Consider the following 16,773-nt stretch of genomic DNA (forward strand, 5'->3'; position numbering starts at 1 on the left):
TTAGCAAAATTTTTTTTTGCATATGATATGCCTCTTCATCCCTTTGAATTTAGGCTGGAACTTCGGATTTTTTCTGGCAAATGAAACATGAGTGGGCATGACATTTGTCACTTCTAAGCAGAGGCTTTATGTATGTCCTTTCCTACATAGTTATCTCCCAGTGCTCCCATTACTGGATGACAAAGGGTAGGAATACCCTCAACTGACCCAAGATGGAGATGTAGTGTTATCAAGAAATAAAACTTTATTTTCAGTTGGTAGCCAAGACAGCATCTCTCAGTCTATCATAACTACTGTGGAAATTTGGGCAGGTAGTGGTGTGCTATTGTTTAAAAAAAATTAAAACTTTAGCATTGGTGTTATTAGAGCTAGACTGTGGGTGTGAAAGAATCTTACTGCAAGCTGGAAGGATGACAATTCACGTTCGGCACAATAAAGTCTTTGGTACAACTCTCACGTCAGGGTGGAGAGAGGATTTGTTAAATAAGACATAAAAAGGGCAGACCATAAAGGATTTATAAATTTAACTTGAATTTATCTAACCAACATCATAACCTGCTGCTATTGAGTTGATTTTGACTCATAGTGACGTTATAGGACCGGGTAGAACTGCTCCATAGAGTTTTCAAAGCTGTAAATCTTTAGGGAACCAGACTGCCTCATCAGGCTCCCTTTGTTCCTGTCACCAGATGAAAACTTCACTCTCTCTTTGCCATTTGGGACACTCTGGCATCCTGCTTGGAGCTTGTGTGTCTCTCGCCTATTTGCCAAATGTTTTATCCTTCAATAAAGACTCTTAGCTTTTTTTTTTAGCAGAGGGTAAGCCTGGTGCTTCACTACGACAATATGGAACAACCCATTCATAGGAAATACAGAGGAAAACATTAAAGTACGAAAAATTTTTTTTTTTTTTTTTTTTTTTATGGGGCAGCAACCAGCAAACTCCAGACTTTGAGAAACTCCACAGGACAAACATGAGTTTCGAAGAGGGAGAAAGGGAAAACGTGAAATACAGGGAAAATTTAATTTAGTATTCAGGGATGAAAACCTGAGGGATAAAATTATTTTTAAAATGAGGAAATGGTTATCATGAAATGGGGCTGCTTTTAGGTAGGAAGGAAGGGCGGTCAATGGTGGGGTATGTGGAGGGCTTCTGAAGTGTTTGGAACAGCGTTGTCTTCTTACCTGGCTGCTGGCTACAGGGGTGTTCTCATAATAACTCCTTAAGCTCTGCATTTATTTTATGCTGTTTTCTGTGTCTGAATTATTTTTAAGAATCAGGTTTAAAAATTGCAGACAAAAAGCAAGTAAAATATCAGATTATAGCTATGTTATAGTTAACATATGTATTGTATATATAGTTACGGCTTGGGGCAAACAGGAATATCTGAGTTCCATGTATATTATTTTAAAAATAAAATAAATACGAAGTAAAAAAAAAGGAAACCATTAGCTAAATAAAATTTTGAATACTGTGTTATTCAGCCACTAAAATAGTATGTATAAAATTTCGAAAAGGTATAAAAAAATTTTATAACAAAAGCTCAATAATGAACTGTACATATAGTATGACGTCAGGTTTTGTAAAAACGTGAACAGAAAAAAATAGAGAAATTAACACAATAATATTAGTGATAAAATTGGTAAGATTTATTGAGTGCTTACCACGTACAAGGCACTTGAAAGGTATTATCTTATTTACAATTACCCCAAACTTATAAGGTAGTTATTCTATGATCACCCTCATATTGCTGACCAAGAAACTGGGCCACAGTGAGGTTAAATTATGTGACCAAGGTCACAGAGCTCCCAAGTAACAGATTTTAACCCCAGGCAGGACCATTTAGCGTCTGAGCACATAATCACTAAGGCCACAATGAATGACAATTTTGTAAAAACTTTTAAGATCTGGATGACCATAAAACCCAGTTTATGCTTGTTGTCCTGACATTATTAATAAAGCCCTCCCCCCCTACCCCCCGCCTCATGTCCAAGGAGTTCCTGGATGGTACAAGTGGTTAACATGCGCGGCTACTAACCTAACATTTGGAGTTTCAAGTCTACCCAGAGGTGCCTCAAAAGAAAAGCCTGGTGATCTACCTCCAAAAAATCAGCCATTGAAAACCCTTTGGGGCACAGTTCTACTCTGACAGACTTGGGGTTACTATGAGTCATAGTAGAGTCGACAGCAATTGGTTCATGTCCTAGGTTGTGCAGTGACAAATGATACATGCTATGGTCACCCTCCTTGGAGAGTCGCTCCTGGATAATATGATTCTAAGTTTTGCAGAGGAATGTTGTTACTTGATTCAATTAGATCATGAAGGGCACACAAGATAGAGTGGAGAAATGGAATCAGCTGGAATCATTTCTCCATTTGTTTTCTCCATCCATCACTCTAGAGAATAATTAGCTGAAAATGGCGCCTTCTCTTAAGTGTGTCTGCTCTCTCCACACTGGACCCTGAGGAAACATTTAAGAGAATCTTTAGCTGGAGGCACCTCTCTTGCAGCAATGGCCAGTAGGAAAAAAAACAACAACGGCCAAAAAGCAAAAAGCCTAGGGGAAGTGAACATCTGCATTCTGAATGCTCCTAGGATGATGTTCGTATCCTCTAATTTCTAAAGAACTCTATGCACGTCTGGGGATCAAGAGCATAGTCACCATCCAGGTCCAGGAGAAGGCAGCACCTCCCAGACTTCATCAAGGAACACCAACCAGGAGCCTGACACCCACAAGAATAGCTGAGTGGGTACACTCAGAGTGGGGACAACTTGGCTTCCATGCCTGAAACTTTCCTGCTCTTCTTTTTTCTTTTCTCTGCATCTCTGCTCTCATGTGCGTTGAACCCAGACACTTCATGCATTCATGCTCAGCACCTCATTTTTTACCTAACAATGCCCATTCTCCCTCTTCATGACATAAGTGGAATTGTTTGAATTTGGGAAAAACCAAGGCATTTAAGCTGAAAGAAAAGCATCTGACATGGAATTTCAAGGATTAACCAATGTGTGGAGAGAGGATTAGACGGCGTGGAGGTTTTCAGTACCTTTCCCTTGGACCATGGGGTCCAAATTTCTCACCTGCAAATAATCCCATTTTTTCACTGTGAAAGATTTTTAGCTGGCAAACTACCTTCAAGGTTTAGTAATCATTATTCATTATTTATATAACTTCTTCTATTTTTGAGCATTTCCTGTGTGACACTCTCTTACATTCTTTACTTGCCATCATTAAATAGGTCACAAAAACACTATAATCTGAGGATCATTCCCATTTCACTGATGAAAAAACAGAGACGTAGAAGTTAAGTAATTTGCCTAAAATCACAAAGCTAGTAAATGGTGGAACCAAATACTACTCTGCTTCTGATAATTAATTTATTTTCCCATTCTTATTCATCACAGATACTTAAAACTGTGTTTACTCTGAAATTGAGTAGCCAGGGGGAGTTGATGTAATTTTACTCCAAAGCAATTTGATGATGCTCTTTTGCATAAGAATGATTCCTGATGGAGTAGTGGCTGAAGAGCTGGCTGCTAACAGAAATGTCCAAAGTTTGAACCCATCAGCTATTCTGTAGGAGCAAGATGTAGCAGTTGGCTTGCCTAAAGATTACAGCCCTGGAAACCCTATGAGGCAGTTCTATTCTGGTCTATAGTGTCACTGCGAGTTGAAATGGACTCCAAGGCAATGGGTATTTTGTATAAATATACAATTTAAAAGCTTTTTGAAATACTGACAACTATCCTGTATGGTCACCTTTGCAGACCCAGGGGATATTGATCATTATAAAAGTTGAGGTAAGAAGAGATTTATTTTAGCTACAATTGATATGGGGCCAGTGTGAACTTTTACCACACCAACTCTTATTTTGGAAAGCCAGGGTGGCACAAACCATGAGTTGTTCTTGGCTACTCAGTGAAAGGTTGGGGGTTCAAATCCACTCAGAGGTGTTTTTGAAGAAATGCCTGGGGATCTGCCTCTGAAAGAAAACCGTATGAAGTACAGTCGTACTCTGCAACACATGGGGTCGCCATGAGTCAAAATCGACTTCATGGCAATTTTTAATTTTTTTTAGTGTATTCTTATTTTTTTTATAATTTTAAAATTATCTTCAAACTTTTAACAACTTATTAATTGTATTAAATGGTACGGTGTTAATGATTAAGAAGATAAAGCTGAAATAGACAAAAACGTTGTATATAAATGTACAGGATGGTGTCATTGTTAAACTCCTGACCCTGGGGACAGTCTACCAGAGCGGTCTCTCAGCCCTGTGACTTATGTAAGCTCAGGACTATGGACCAGTGTCCTAAATTCTGTGTCTCTTATTAAAACAGCGTTGTTGTGAGGATTTCACAGGTTAATATATGGATCTGAAGAAAGACTAGTACAGTAAGTGCTCCATATGTCTTATTATTATTATCATTGATGAAAACAGAGACAAACAGAAGGGTAGAAATTGACCACACTGAGCTGGTTACAGCTGATCTGTCTGTTTGAGGGTTCAAAGCTGTCGGCATGCAAACTCTTTTTATGATAATACAGGGATGCTTCATGTCATAATGCCTGAGTTCCAATACGGTCAACATTTATTTCACGTTTTGAAGCCTCTTGTTTCTGATTAAATTCATCGGAAAGGTTTAGTTAGGACTTTGGGAGAAAGATGTGGCAGTCTGCTTCTGTAAGGTTTTACAGCCTTGGAAAGACTATGGCAGCAGTACTATTCTGTCCAATATGGTTGCTGTGAGTCAGAATTAACTCGACAACTGTGAGTCTGGAGTCTAGAGTTAGGACTTAAAATGATGTAACATGCAAATGAACAAGCCTTCAGCCACACACCCACAAAATTGCTGAATTTAAATAAATTCAGGATCCAAGGAGCTAAATGGTCCACATTGTATTACTTTTACAAATGGGTCAAGTTGTTCCTTCAAGTTTTAAAACATAGTTTCTTTTTTTATCCTTCCTTCCTCTTTTTTCTTCCTTTTGTATTTTCTCCCACTGAAGCTGTCAACTAATAGGTTCTTGTCAAGCAGACTAGTAAATCGAAGTCAGCCAGACCCAGAGCTGAAAGAACACAAAGGTTTATTCACAGTTAGCAAACTGGGAGACGGGCAGAGTCTCGTGACCTAAGGCTGCCAGCTCCCTGAACCAGAGCAGGTTTGCTCTTTTTATAGGGAGTGACATACTTATGCATGAACAGTGACGGGAAGATCTTTAGTCTAGTCATGAGTGCACAGTCTGCATAATTTTAGTGAATGGGTTTTTGTGCACAGCTCTAAAAAATACTGCCCACAACCTTTAAAAAATGGTGACAGCTCTCTACTGCCAAATCCAGAAGGGTCATATAGCTGGTAAATTCTAAGTAAGTGAGTCTGCACCTCAGCCTCCTACCAGAAGACAAGAAACCTGGGGATTCAACCAATCTTGGTGAAGTGTGGTAAAAGTTGTAACAAAAATGTAGCAAGAGTAGACTTTCCTGAAAAATTAATATTATGGGATGGTTAATACCTGTTTCAAGCCTGCCTGTTTCACCACTTTCTTCCTGCCATTCCTCTCTCCTTTCTTCTCTCCCTCCATAATGATCGAAGAACTGAGGCATAGTGAGATTAAGTAATCTGACCAAGGTCACAGAGTTCATTCTGCATTCACTCCTTCCTTGCCTTCCTCCTTTCTTCTTTATTACTTGCAAAGAGTAATAAAGAAAAAATAACAAGGTTAGAACATCCTTTCCTGTGCTAATTTAGGAAGATTACACTGGGCAATAGTTCTATGAACATTCAAACTGCAGTGACACAGTTTGCTTCTAAAAAAAAAAAAAAAAGGCCCATAGTAAACCAATTTTACTGAAAGCAACATGCTCACATCCCAGGAGAAATGCTGTTCCCTCAGGGTTTCTGGATCTTATGGGCTCTGGAGCTGGTTCAGCAGAAGCCATCAGGGCAAATAGTGATGCCCACAGAAACAGTTTGGATATTTTTCCCATCCTAACTTAAGCTATTTTTTGCACTCAGAAACTCAAACACTACTTCTCATTCTAAGATAGAAGACTATCTTACATAAAAGAAATATGTAATGTCTCTCCAAAATGGGATGGTGATGTTTCAAACAATGAAACAACCTCTTAAAGTTTTCACTTAATCCCCTGAGTGTGATTATTTTCCAAAATTAAAGAAAACCCATCCTGGTATTATACAGCTTGAAGATTTATGCGCTACTAGAAATAATTAAAGAGCCTGTGTAGCACAAGCAGTTTGTGATTTGTTGCTAACCCATAGGTTACCACCATGGAAGAAAGTCCTGGTAAACTGCTTCCATAAAGTTTGCATTAAGGAAAACCACATGATGCAGTTCTAGTCTGCAACACTTGGGGCTTCCATGAGTTGGTGGCCGACTCGACAGCAGCCAGCAATGACAGAAATAAATGATGAAGCTCTGATTTAGAAGTATTTATCTTATTCTTAGGTTCTGACCAAGGATATGGATTCCTTCAACAAATATGTGCCTTTTCCCCTAGAGTGCATGAAACCATTGGCGGTGTCAAGAAAAATATAGGTGATGACTATGGTTTTGTTTAGGAATGGTTTTGTTTAGGAATGGGTATAAATCCTTCTGTTGGCTTCAAAACAATGTATACTCCAGGAAAAAAAAAAAAAAAAAACTCGCTTCACTCATTCATTATTTAGAGCTGTGGTTCTTAAAATGTGTTCTCTGGACAAACAGCACCACCTGGAAACTTGTTAGAAATATTGTTCTGACGTTGATGTCATTTACATTAACCTCTCTGCTTCCCTCTTGCAATTCTTTTGGTTTTGGATAGTCCTTGAGAGTTCATTGGTATCTGGCTGGTACAATCTTGCGTCCTAGATTCAGGCTGTGGTCTGATGCTGTTTGTTCTCAGACCGAAGGACTCCCTTTAATAATTCTTGTAGGTTTGGTTTGGTTTTTACATATTCCCTTAATTTCTGTGTATCTGGAAATGTCCTAATTTCACCATCATATTTGAAAGACAGTTTTGCAGGATATATTATTCATGATTGAAAACATTTTTCTTTCAAGGTTTTATATATATCATCCCATTGGCTTCCTGCCTGCGTGGTTTCTGCCAAATAATCAGAGCTTACTCTTATTGTCTCTCCTCTGTATGTGACTTTTTGTTTTTCTCAAGCTGCTCACAGGTTTTTTTCTTTGCCTTTGATTTTAGCAAGTGTGATTATGATATGCCTTGGTGTTTTTCTTTTGGGGTCTATCCTATATGGGTTCTTTGGGATTCTTGGATGGTCAGCTTTTCATTATTCATGATATTAGGGAAGTTTTCTGTCAGCAATTCTTCAATGATACTCTCTGTGTTTTCCATTTTCTTTCCCTGTTCTGGAAATTCGATCACTTCACAATTTTTGCCTGTGATTGTATCCCACATAATTCTCAGTGTTTCCTCATTTTTCTTCTTCTTTTCTTTTCCTCTGACAGAATTGTAGCCAACTGATTGTTTTCAGTTCACTGATCCTGTCTTCCATCATTTCAAACCTGCACCTCAGCCCTTTTTGACATTGTACATTTCTGAAATCTCGTTGCTTATGTTTTGGATTTCTCATTGTTGTTTTTGAATGATTTCTAGTTGTGAATTTATTTTGGCATTTTGTTCTTGTATTATTTTCCTGAAGTCTTTCATTTTTTTGTCTGTATTTTCCATGAATCTGTCTGCCTTTTCTACAAATTTGTCTATATTTTTCCTCATTTTTGTCTGTTTTTTGCTTCAACTCTTGGATAGCTCTGAATATTAGAGATTTGAATTCCATGTAAGGTAGTTCCAGCGCCATTTTTTCTATTGGAGTGTCATCTGGCGTTTTATTTTGGAGGCCCACTGGAAACATCCTGTCCTGTTTTCTTTATATGTTTTGATATTGTCTGCTGTCTTCGGGACATTCAGTAGTTATTTTCTTATTTCTTGATTGTAGGTTTTTTTTTTTTGTATTGTCCTGGTTTTTTGTTTTATTTGGTTATATCTGAACAGATGAGCTGTGCGTTCTTTGTTGTTTCCTCATCTGTTGTCACGACACTTTTCACCTCCTTGTCCAATGGCCATAGCCAGTCATTCATCTATGGTGCAGCAGGGCAGGTCCAGCTGAATGGGAGGGGCTGGGGTGGGTTGTTCATGGCACATACTAGGGCTGACAGGTAAGGCCAGGAACCAGTGCCAGGCAGATTCTGGTAGGCAGTGCCTGTGCTTCATGGAGGTGTGATGTTCAGCACACGGTGCAATTATGTAGAAAAGGGGGGAAGGTTGTGGTGTATGGAGCTAATATGAGTTTCAGAAAGAGGAGTGAGAAACAGGAGCCAAAAACAAACAAAGGGAAAAAAATTTCAAAGGGAGCTTGACTTTGCAGTGGAGAGATGAGAAACTGAGAAATTGAGAAAAGCAAAAAGGAAAAAAAAAAAAAACAGAAAGGAAAAAGAAAAAAATAAACTAGATAAAAATTTGGAGAAAAAGAAAAGGCCCCAGGAGTCCCACTGGTGTAGCTGTGAAGACTAGGGAAATCTGTCAGGCTGCACAGCATAGCCTGGCTAGAGGGGATATAGATATCATACAACATCAGGTATTCAGGAGACACGTAAAGAAGGTAAGTATAGATGGACGAGAACTGAGAAATAAAGAAAGACAGAAAGGGAAAAAGAGAGAAGAAAAAAAAGAAAGGAAGGAAGAAAAAAAAAAAAGAAAAGAAATGCCTCCAGGGATCCTACCTACACAGCTGAGCAGATTGGCTGACTGGCACCCAAGCTATGTAGTGCAGCCTGGCTATAAGGGACCCCCAAGTGCTAAAAGAGAAAAACAAACAAACAAAACAGAAGAGAAAAAAGCAAAACAAAACAAACCAAGCAAAAAATAAAAAGCCCCAGAGATCCCACCAGCATTGTGTCTCAGGCCCAGGGAGTGTTTCCCCTGTCGAGCAGGGCTTCACAGCCTTTCAAGAAGTAGCAAAGATGGCACACAGAGCCAGGTGTTTAAAAGAAAGAATGGGGAGTTGGTTGGAGGCACAAAAGAAACCAAAAGAGATGGAATGAAGCAATATCAGCTCAGGGACACGACTGGCAGGGTGAATCCAAGTGGCCCAGGGTGGAAGCAGTTGCCTCCTGGCCAAGAAGACTGTGGTTGGCAAGAAGCAGAGGAGGCCAAAGAAGGAGGGGAAGAAAGGTGGGGGTTAGGAAAGGGTATATCACTTTCTACCTTCTGCTCCGTCTCCTACTGGGAACTTCGTGAAGCTGCTTTCCCCAAACTCCCTGTCCACCAATTTGCAATGTGGGTGGGGTGAATTCAAGTGGCATGGATGCTGCACCTCCCAGCCAGCTGAGCCACCGCAGCCAGTCAGGAAGCTTAGATGTAGAGATGAGGGGAGAGGATGAGGGGTGGGAAAGCACGTATTGCTGGTTACCAGGTGCTCTGTCTCCTGCTGGGAGCTCCATGAAGCTGCTTTCTGGTGCTCCCTGTCCACCGATCCCTGACAGGAGTCCAAGATGGCTGATCTGTGCTGTGTGAGCTGACAAGGAAACTTCCCAGGAATCTCTCCTTGCTGCCACCCCTCTATCAGTTTCTCATTCCACTCGGTGTTTGGCCAAGTTCTTTATCTCTTCATTTGACAATTCAGACTCTAGGAATGATGTTTGTCTCTGTTTTACTTAGTTTTTTGGGTCTTTTATTTTATTTAAGTTATGAATATTTTCTAATTTTCCTAATAATTTCTTCTTTGACTTCTGAATAGTTTAAAAATGTGTCATTAAGTACCAATGAAGTGGTTTCTGTAATTATCAAGTTGTTATTGATTTCTAACATAATCACACTATAGTGGCTAAGTTAGAAACCTTGGAAGTATATTAGGTGTTTCTTTCTAGACAATTTATCATCAATTTTATCAAATGACTTATATTTGCTTCAAACTGTTTATATTCTACAGGAGTTATGAGAACAATGTTTGGTGTAGACCAAACTTTGTAATTGTATCATGCAAATATCCTTTATTTTTACTTTATATTTTTTGTTTGACCTACCCATTGCTGAATAAGGTGTATTGAATTCTCTCATGAGATTGATGGCTTGACCTACTTTTCTTGAAGCCGTCAATATTTGCTTTATGTATTTTGAGACTACATGTACATACAAGTTAAGAATTTTCATAACTATTTAAAAACTATACAGGAACGTCAGTCATTGGTTCTTTGAAATGAATTGCCCTAAAACCCAGTGCCCTAAAGTCTATTTATTTAATAGATATTTCCTTATACCAGGTTTCATTTGGTTGGTATTTGCCTAACATATATTTTTCATAGTTTTCTTTCAAATTTTCTGTGTTTTATATGTTTCTATTGAGAACACTGTTACAGCTGAATTTTTTTTTTATCGTAACAATTTTTGACTTTTAACTGGAACATTTAGTCTGGCTGTATTTATTGTTATTACTGACATAATTGAGGGTATTTCTACAATTATGTTTCATGTGTCTGGCTTTTCCTACCTTTTATATAACTGTTTTTCCCATCTCCTTTCTGACTTTCTTTTGGGATGACTGAATGTTTTTCTCATCCTTTGTGTTCTTTCTGTTTCTTTGAAACTTATTAAATTTATTTGTACTCTTTCAGGAGTTACTCCTGAAGTACTAAACCATATATTTAATTTATCAAAACTTTAGTTAATATGTTTCCCCTCCTCCAAAAGACACAGAGCTTTTGCAACATTTTCATTACAATCAAGAGCCCTCCTTGCTTAAATATGCTATTTTTTCATGTTTTAAAACTGTATTTGTTTTATTGTTCCTCACAAGACTTTATTATTTCTTCTTTATACAGTCAAATATGTTTATTTATAAACACACTTACTGATTTATTTGCTCTTCATACTTCTTTGCATCTCAGAACTTCCACCTTGGATCCTTCTGCTTGAACTATACTCTTTAAAGTATTTTTAATTAGGAAATACTGTTTAAAAAAAAAAAAGCCTATTTTTTGCCTATCTGATTTTTACTGCAATTCTTAAAAACTGTTTTCACAGTTTATGGAATAAAGCTGACAGCTAGTCTTCTCTTATCATTTCAAAGATATCATTCTACTATCTTTTAGCTTCCAATCTTGTTAAGAAGTTATCATCAGGTTTAATTGCCGTTCCTTTGGAAGTAATCTTTTTTTCTTTCTGGATGCTTTTAGTATCTTTTCTTTGTCTTTAATATTTTTTCTTTTGACTGTGATGTGTCTGAGTTTATTTTTACTTAACCTGATTGGCACTGGGGTGCCTTGAACCTATGTCAAGGCCATTGGTGCAGCCATTGTGTCAATCTGTCTCACTGAGAGTATCCTTGACCCTTGCTGGACCTCCACTTCACTAAACATAATGCCCTGCTCCAGCACTGAATCTCTCCGGATGACATTTCCAAAGCAAGTAACTCACAATATTTTGCTGGGATCCATAAGATTTTCACTTGGTAATTTTTGGTAGTAGATTACCAGGCTTTTTTCCTAGTATGTCAAGAGTTGGACTTTCTCAACGTCTTCCGTGTCTCTTAAGTTTTACTTTAGTTGTTCCTTTGTTTTTTAATCTAACTTCATTCTAGATTATTTGTTCAAGTATACCCTAAAGTTCACAAATTCTGCCTAATCTGCTATAAAATCCTTCAAATGATGTTTTTCTATTATTTTTTATATTTCTAGAGTTGCTGATTGACTCTCTTTACACTTGCTTTTTGCACACATATTTAAACCTCTTAATTTTTCAAATATATTAAACTTACTCATGTTGTATTCTCTCTATAATGAATAATACTGTAATCCTGCTGTGATGTTATACTGCTGATTTATGATGCCTACTCATTTTGACAATGAGCTGCTCATTTTTCTTGGATTTTATTTGTTCAAAATCTTTGCAACTTGAGATTAAGATGTGTTTTCCCTGAAAAGATTTGTATGTGTATCTGCATATATCATCTATGGACAAACACCAATTAGCACTGCTTTAACCCAAATGTTAAAGATTTTTGGACCACATAGATGGTATAAAAGAGAACTACAAACATATGTGGGGGCCAGTTTAGGGTATATAATATGACAGATTGGGATGTGGTGGGGTTATCTGCCTTCACTGATATTTCACTTTGGATGAAAAATATTATAGAAACCCATGTTCAAAAATTGACAGAAATTTGTCATTAGTAGGAAAACAAATTGATATGGGACAGAAGGTCTGAGAATTCATTGAAAAGTGTTCCACCAACAGAGGTGCTTCAAAATCATACTAGAAAGATATTCTGTAACTTTCCTTTCTAAATGACACCACTTCATATAACACTGATTGCACAGCAGGCACGGTACACATATACATATATGTGTGTATATGTATACATAAATAAGAAGCGCTGGGGGTGCAGTGGTGAAAGTGATCAACTGCTAACTGAAAGTCTTGAGGGCAGTGGGTAGTATACATGTATGTATATATGTATGTGTGTGTATATATATATGTATGTATATATCTACATATGTATATATGTCTATGTATGTATATATATACATAAAATCATTTAACCTCAACAACCTTATGAGATGTGTTCTATTATCCTTATTTTACAGATTAAGTAACTTAGGCACAGAGGTATTAGATAACTTGTTCTGAATCATATAGTTTACAGGTAGAAGAACCACAATCTGAAAACAGTTGTGTGGTATCTAAGTCCATACTCTCAGGCACTCATATATACACAGGGGTCAAATCCTATTAATAATATCTTTAAATTTCAACAGCATTTTAAAAAAGAGGATTTACAAATGTTGTTACATTTTCTTCCTAAGAGCCTGATGGTTAAATAACGAAAGGAATAATTATCCTCTTTTACCTGTGAGAAAAGTGACACAAGATTACTGTGGCTATACAGGGGCAAAGTTAATCAGGGTTATTTCCTGTAACATGCTGCAATATTTCTTTCTGTTCTGTGTTCAGTGTGAAGAGGGTGGTTTATGTCAGTAGAAACTGAAGTAACAACTGACCTAGAGATTTAAACTCTTCTCTCCCTACAGATCCCAGGATTATTAATGCAATGGCTAAGGGAAGAAATAGTACAATTAACGGGTTCATCCTCTTGGGATTCTTTGAATTTCCAAAGCTCAGTATTGTCCTGTTTTCAATATTCCTAGGGCTCTACCTCAAGACAATGTCTTGGAACGTGGGCCTTATCACCCTCATCAGAATGGATTCCCATCTGCACACACCCATGTACCTTTTCCTCAGTAACCTGTCATTTCTAGATATATATGTTTCCACTATATCCCCCAGGATGCTCTCAGACTTCTTTGAGAAGCATAAATTCATCTCCTTTACGGGGCGCACCATGCAGTACTTCTTTTTCTCTAGCCTGGGTCTGACTGAGTGCTGTCTTCTGGAAGCCATGGCTTATGATCGATACACTGCCGTTTGTAACACTTTGCTCTACACAGCTATTATGTCGCCAATGATCTGTCTGCAAATGGTGGCAGGATCTTGCAGAACTGGATTCTTTGGCTCATTTATCCAACTGTGTGCCTTACCTCAGCTGCATTTCTGTGGGCCAAATATCATCAACCATTTTTTGTGTGACCTGCTTCAACTGCAGATCCTATCCTGCTCTAACACTTTTTTCTTTCAAGTGATGACCTCCGTGCTTACAGTGATCTTTGGACTGACCTCTGTCTTGGATATCATGATATCCTATGGTTATATTCTAACCACCATTATGAAGATCATTTCAGCTGAAGGCAGGTCCAAGGCTTTCAACACCTGTGCTTCTCATCTGACAGCAGTGACCCTTTTCTTTGGCTCAGGTATCTTTGTTTACATGTATCCTAACTCTGGTGATTCCTTGAGCCAAAACAAGTAGGTATAAGTCTTACGTACTGTTATAATACCCATCTTAAATCCACTGATCTACAGCCTGAGGAAAAATGAAATAAAACATGCCTTAAGAAGATGGAAGAAGAGAATCCTCTCCTGCAGTTTCTGATTACAGAATTTATTTCAGAAGTACAAAGAGTGTAGGAGAGATGGAAACTAAAACACTGGTCCCCAACTCTTCTACTTATGTGCAAAATTACAGTGGATACACTCTTCTAATATAAACCCAGGACTGCCATCAGCCAGGCTAAGGCATGGGAAGTATCTGGAAGTTCAGTAACTCCACCCTGCATTAGTTATGACCTACTAAATCAGAGGACAAGAAATCCACAAGTATTTTGGTAGCTAGATGTGGTGATGTGACAATGTGCCACAAATATCCTATCCCTATGAATAAGGAAGACTGAAGAAGAATTGGCACCTTTGACCTACGGCAAAGAATATTGAATATACAATATACCACAAACTGCCAAAAGAATGAACAAATCTGTCTTGGAAGTAATACATCCAGAATGCCCCTTAGAAGCAAAGATGGTAAGACTATGTCTCAAATACTTTGAACATGTTGTCAGGAGGGAACAGTCCCTGAAGAAGGACTTCATACTTGGTAGAGAGTCAGTGAAAAAGAGGAAGACCCTCAACCTGATGGATTGACACAGTACGTGCAACAATGGGCTCAAGCATGACAATGATTGTAAAGATGGGGCAGAACTTCACAGTATTTCGTTCTGCTCCACAGAGGGTCGCTATTGAGTGGGTGGTGCCTAATAACAAACATCAACAACATGTAGTAAGGTACTACCTTAAGGATCAGAAATGCCTGTACTGATCAAACAGCCAGGAGACCAGCAAGCCTCCTCACAGCAACTCATTTTAGGTAGGGCAAGTAGTATTATCAGTGCTGAGGCGGTCTTAAAAAAAATTTCCTAAATAATCAGGTTAGTCCTCATAGTTAACTTATTTTTTCACTTCTGGGCATTGTGATTTAAATTTTTTGTTTATTGCTTTAGACAAAGCAAAAGAAACCACATCATATAAAAGATTTGTTAGCTTCACACAGAAAGAAACTTGTTTTAATAGGAATGCTTGACATGTCTGCCATATTTAAGATTTTGTTCAGCCATTTGGTTAATCCGACAGCCCCAGACAATCTCTCGTCTGTTGTTGCTATAGAGTCTCCCTTGTTCCGTCTTACCTTCCTAATGAAATACGAGAAAAGTAAGTCAGAAGATGGTACTCTGCTCATGAAGTGATCTAGTCACTCATTTTGGCAACTTCAACAATGTCTTCGTGTTACTTTGTTCAGTAAAACAAGTCTCCTTTGTTGTGTACCATTGAGTCAATTACTACTCATAGTGACAAAATATGACAGAGTAAAACTGTCCCATAGGGTTCCCCTGGCTGTAATCTTTATGGGAGCAGATCTCCGGGTCTTTTCTACCCTGGGGCCTAAGGAGGGTCTTCTGGTTAGCAGCTGAGTACTTACCCAGGATACCACCAGAGTCACCTAACTCTCTATTAGACAGTTGTTTTTCAAACAATTAATAAATGGAAAGTGGATAGTAAAATTAGCTATAAGGAGCTGAACTTCTGGATGCATAAGAATGTCTTAAATTGACTGCTTCCCTCGTAAACTTGGTTGGAATTGCTGTAAAGCGCAGAGAAACACTAAAGAGCTGAGATTAAAAATACCAACCAAGGAAAGCAAGCTGGAAAAGAAAGAACAGTCCTGTTGTTTATCTCCTGATAGGATTCTAATATCCATAATCTTAGGCCAGACATCAGAGATGTTTTGAAGAGATTATTCCTGGCAAAATGCATTGTATGTATTTAATGCTTTGTATTCATAAAGTTAAATCCAAGCCACAATGTGTGTTCATGTGGTAAGAATTTAAAGTCTGTTGAACAACTGTCAGCACTGTAGCTTAGGAAATTTTGCTTCCAAAACTCTATACACCAGGATTAGACTCCAACCTGATGTAGCTGAGAGGTGAAGGTAAAATTCCTTTGATAGCCACCAAGTTGCAATTATTGCATAGAATGTTGTTAAGGGAAATGAGATATGGGGTTGCAGGCCTAGATTTCAGCTAAGGCCACAACTCAGAATTAACTTCTGTTAGTGATCCCGTTCAGACCTCACTCAGATTCAGCCTAAAGACAAAAGATGTCAGCTGTAAGTCTGCACTGGGGGTAGAGAAAGAGAAATGGAGAGAGAGAACAGGGAGAGAGTGAGAACTCCTTCAAGGTCGTTCATTTTTCTTGGTTGGATCCTTAGTGTTTTTATGGTTTGAGATTAAGATTTCTGAAGAGAAGTAGAGCTTGAAGTCAATGTCACAGTCAGCAGAAAGATTTATTACATAAAATTCAAAATATCCTTAATTTTGTAAAACCACGTCCTCAGAAAACAGTGATATGTCTGTTGATTCATAGTCTTCTATCTCCTCAGAGGATCAGTATCCTTCCATTCTGATCTTCACATTATCCACAGGATATAGATAGACAGGATGCCTGACCCTCTGTCAGAATGTCTCATGAATGACAAAGGTTCAGAGATTAATTAATTAACCACGATAAACCTTGGAAATTAAAGAAAGACTATTGGATCATACCACACATTTCTTTTTGTAACTTCCTGTACTTAACATTTTTGTCTTGGTTTATATTTTTAAATAAACAACTGTAATTTCCTTGATCTTGTATTGAAAAATTGCCTACACCTATTAATTCTATCATACAATATTCTGGGTTTCTAGGCTAGAACTTAGCACCATGTTTGGGAATAGATGGGCTCTGGGATATGGAGTTGTGAGTCCTGTGTCCTAAGAAGTTATATTCTTCCTTGCTGTGTTAGCAGAATAGGAAGGGGT

At 38.0% G+C, this 16,773-nt stretch overlaps 1 protein-coding gene across 1 annotated transcript; it reads left to right on the top strand.

The window, feature by feature from the left end:
- Nucleotides 1-13,076: 13,076 nt before the first annotated feature.
- Nucleotides 13,077-13,892, top strand: LOC126080866 (olfactory receptor 1440-like). Its single transcript, XM_049892058.1, has one exon. The coding sequence runs from the start codon at nucleotides 13,077-13,079 to the stop codon at nucleotides 13,890-13,892; it is 816 nt and encodes a 271-aa protein (XP_049748015.1).
- The last annotated feature ends 2,881 nt before the right edge of the window (nucleotides 13,893-16,773 follow it).

Source organism: Elephas maximus, chromosome 7 (assembly GCF_024166365.1).
Source record: "Elephas maximus indicus isolate mEleMax1 chromosome 7, mEleMax1 primary haplotype, whole genome shotgun sequence".
NCBI classification, from domain to species: domain Eukaryota; kingdom Metazoa; phylum Chordata; class Mammalia; order Proboscidea; family Elephantidae; genus Elephas; species Elephas maximus.

Bases quoted from the DNA above. Each gene is read 5' to 3' on its own strand.
- LOC126080866 (XM_049892058.1), top strand. From the start codon at position 13,077: ATGGCTAAGGGAAGAAATAGTACAATTAACGGGTTCATCCTCTTGGGA.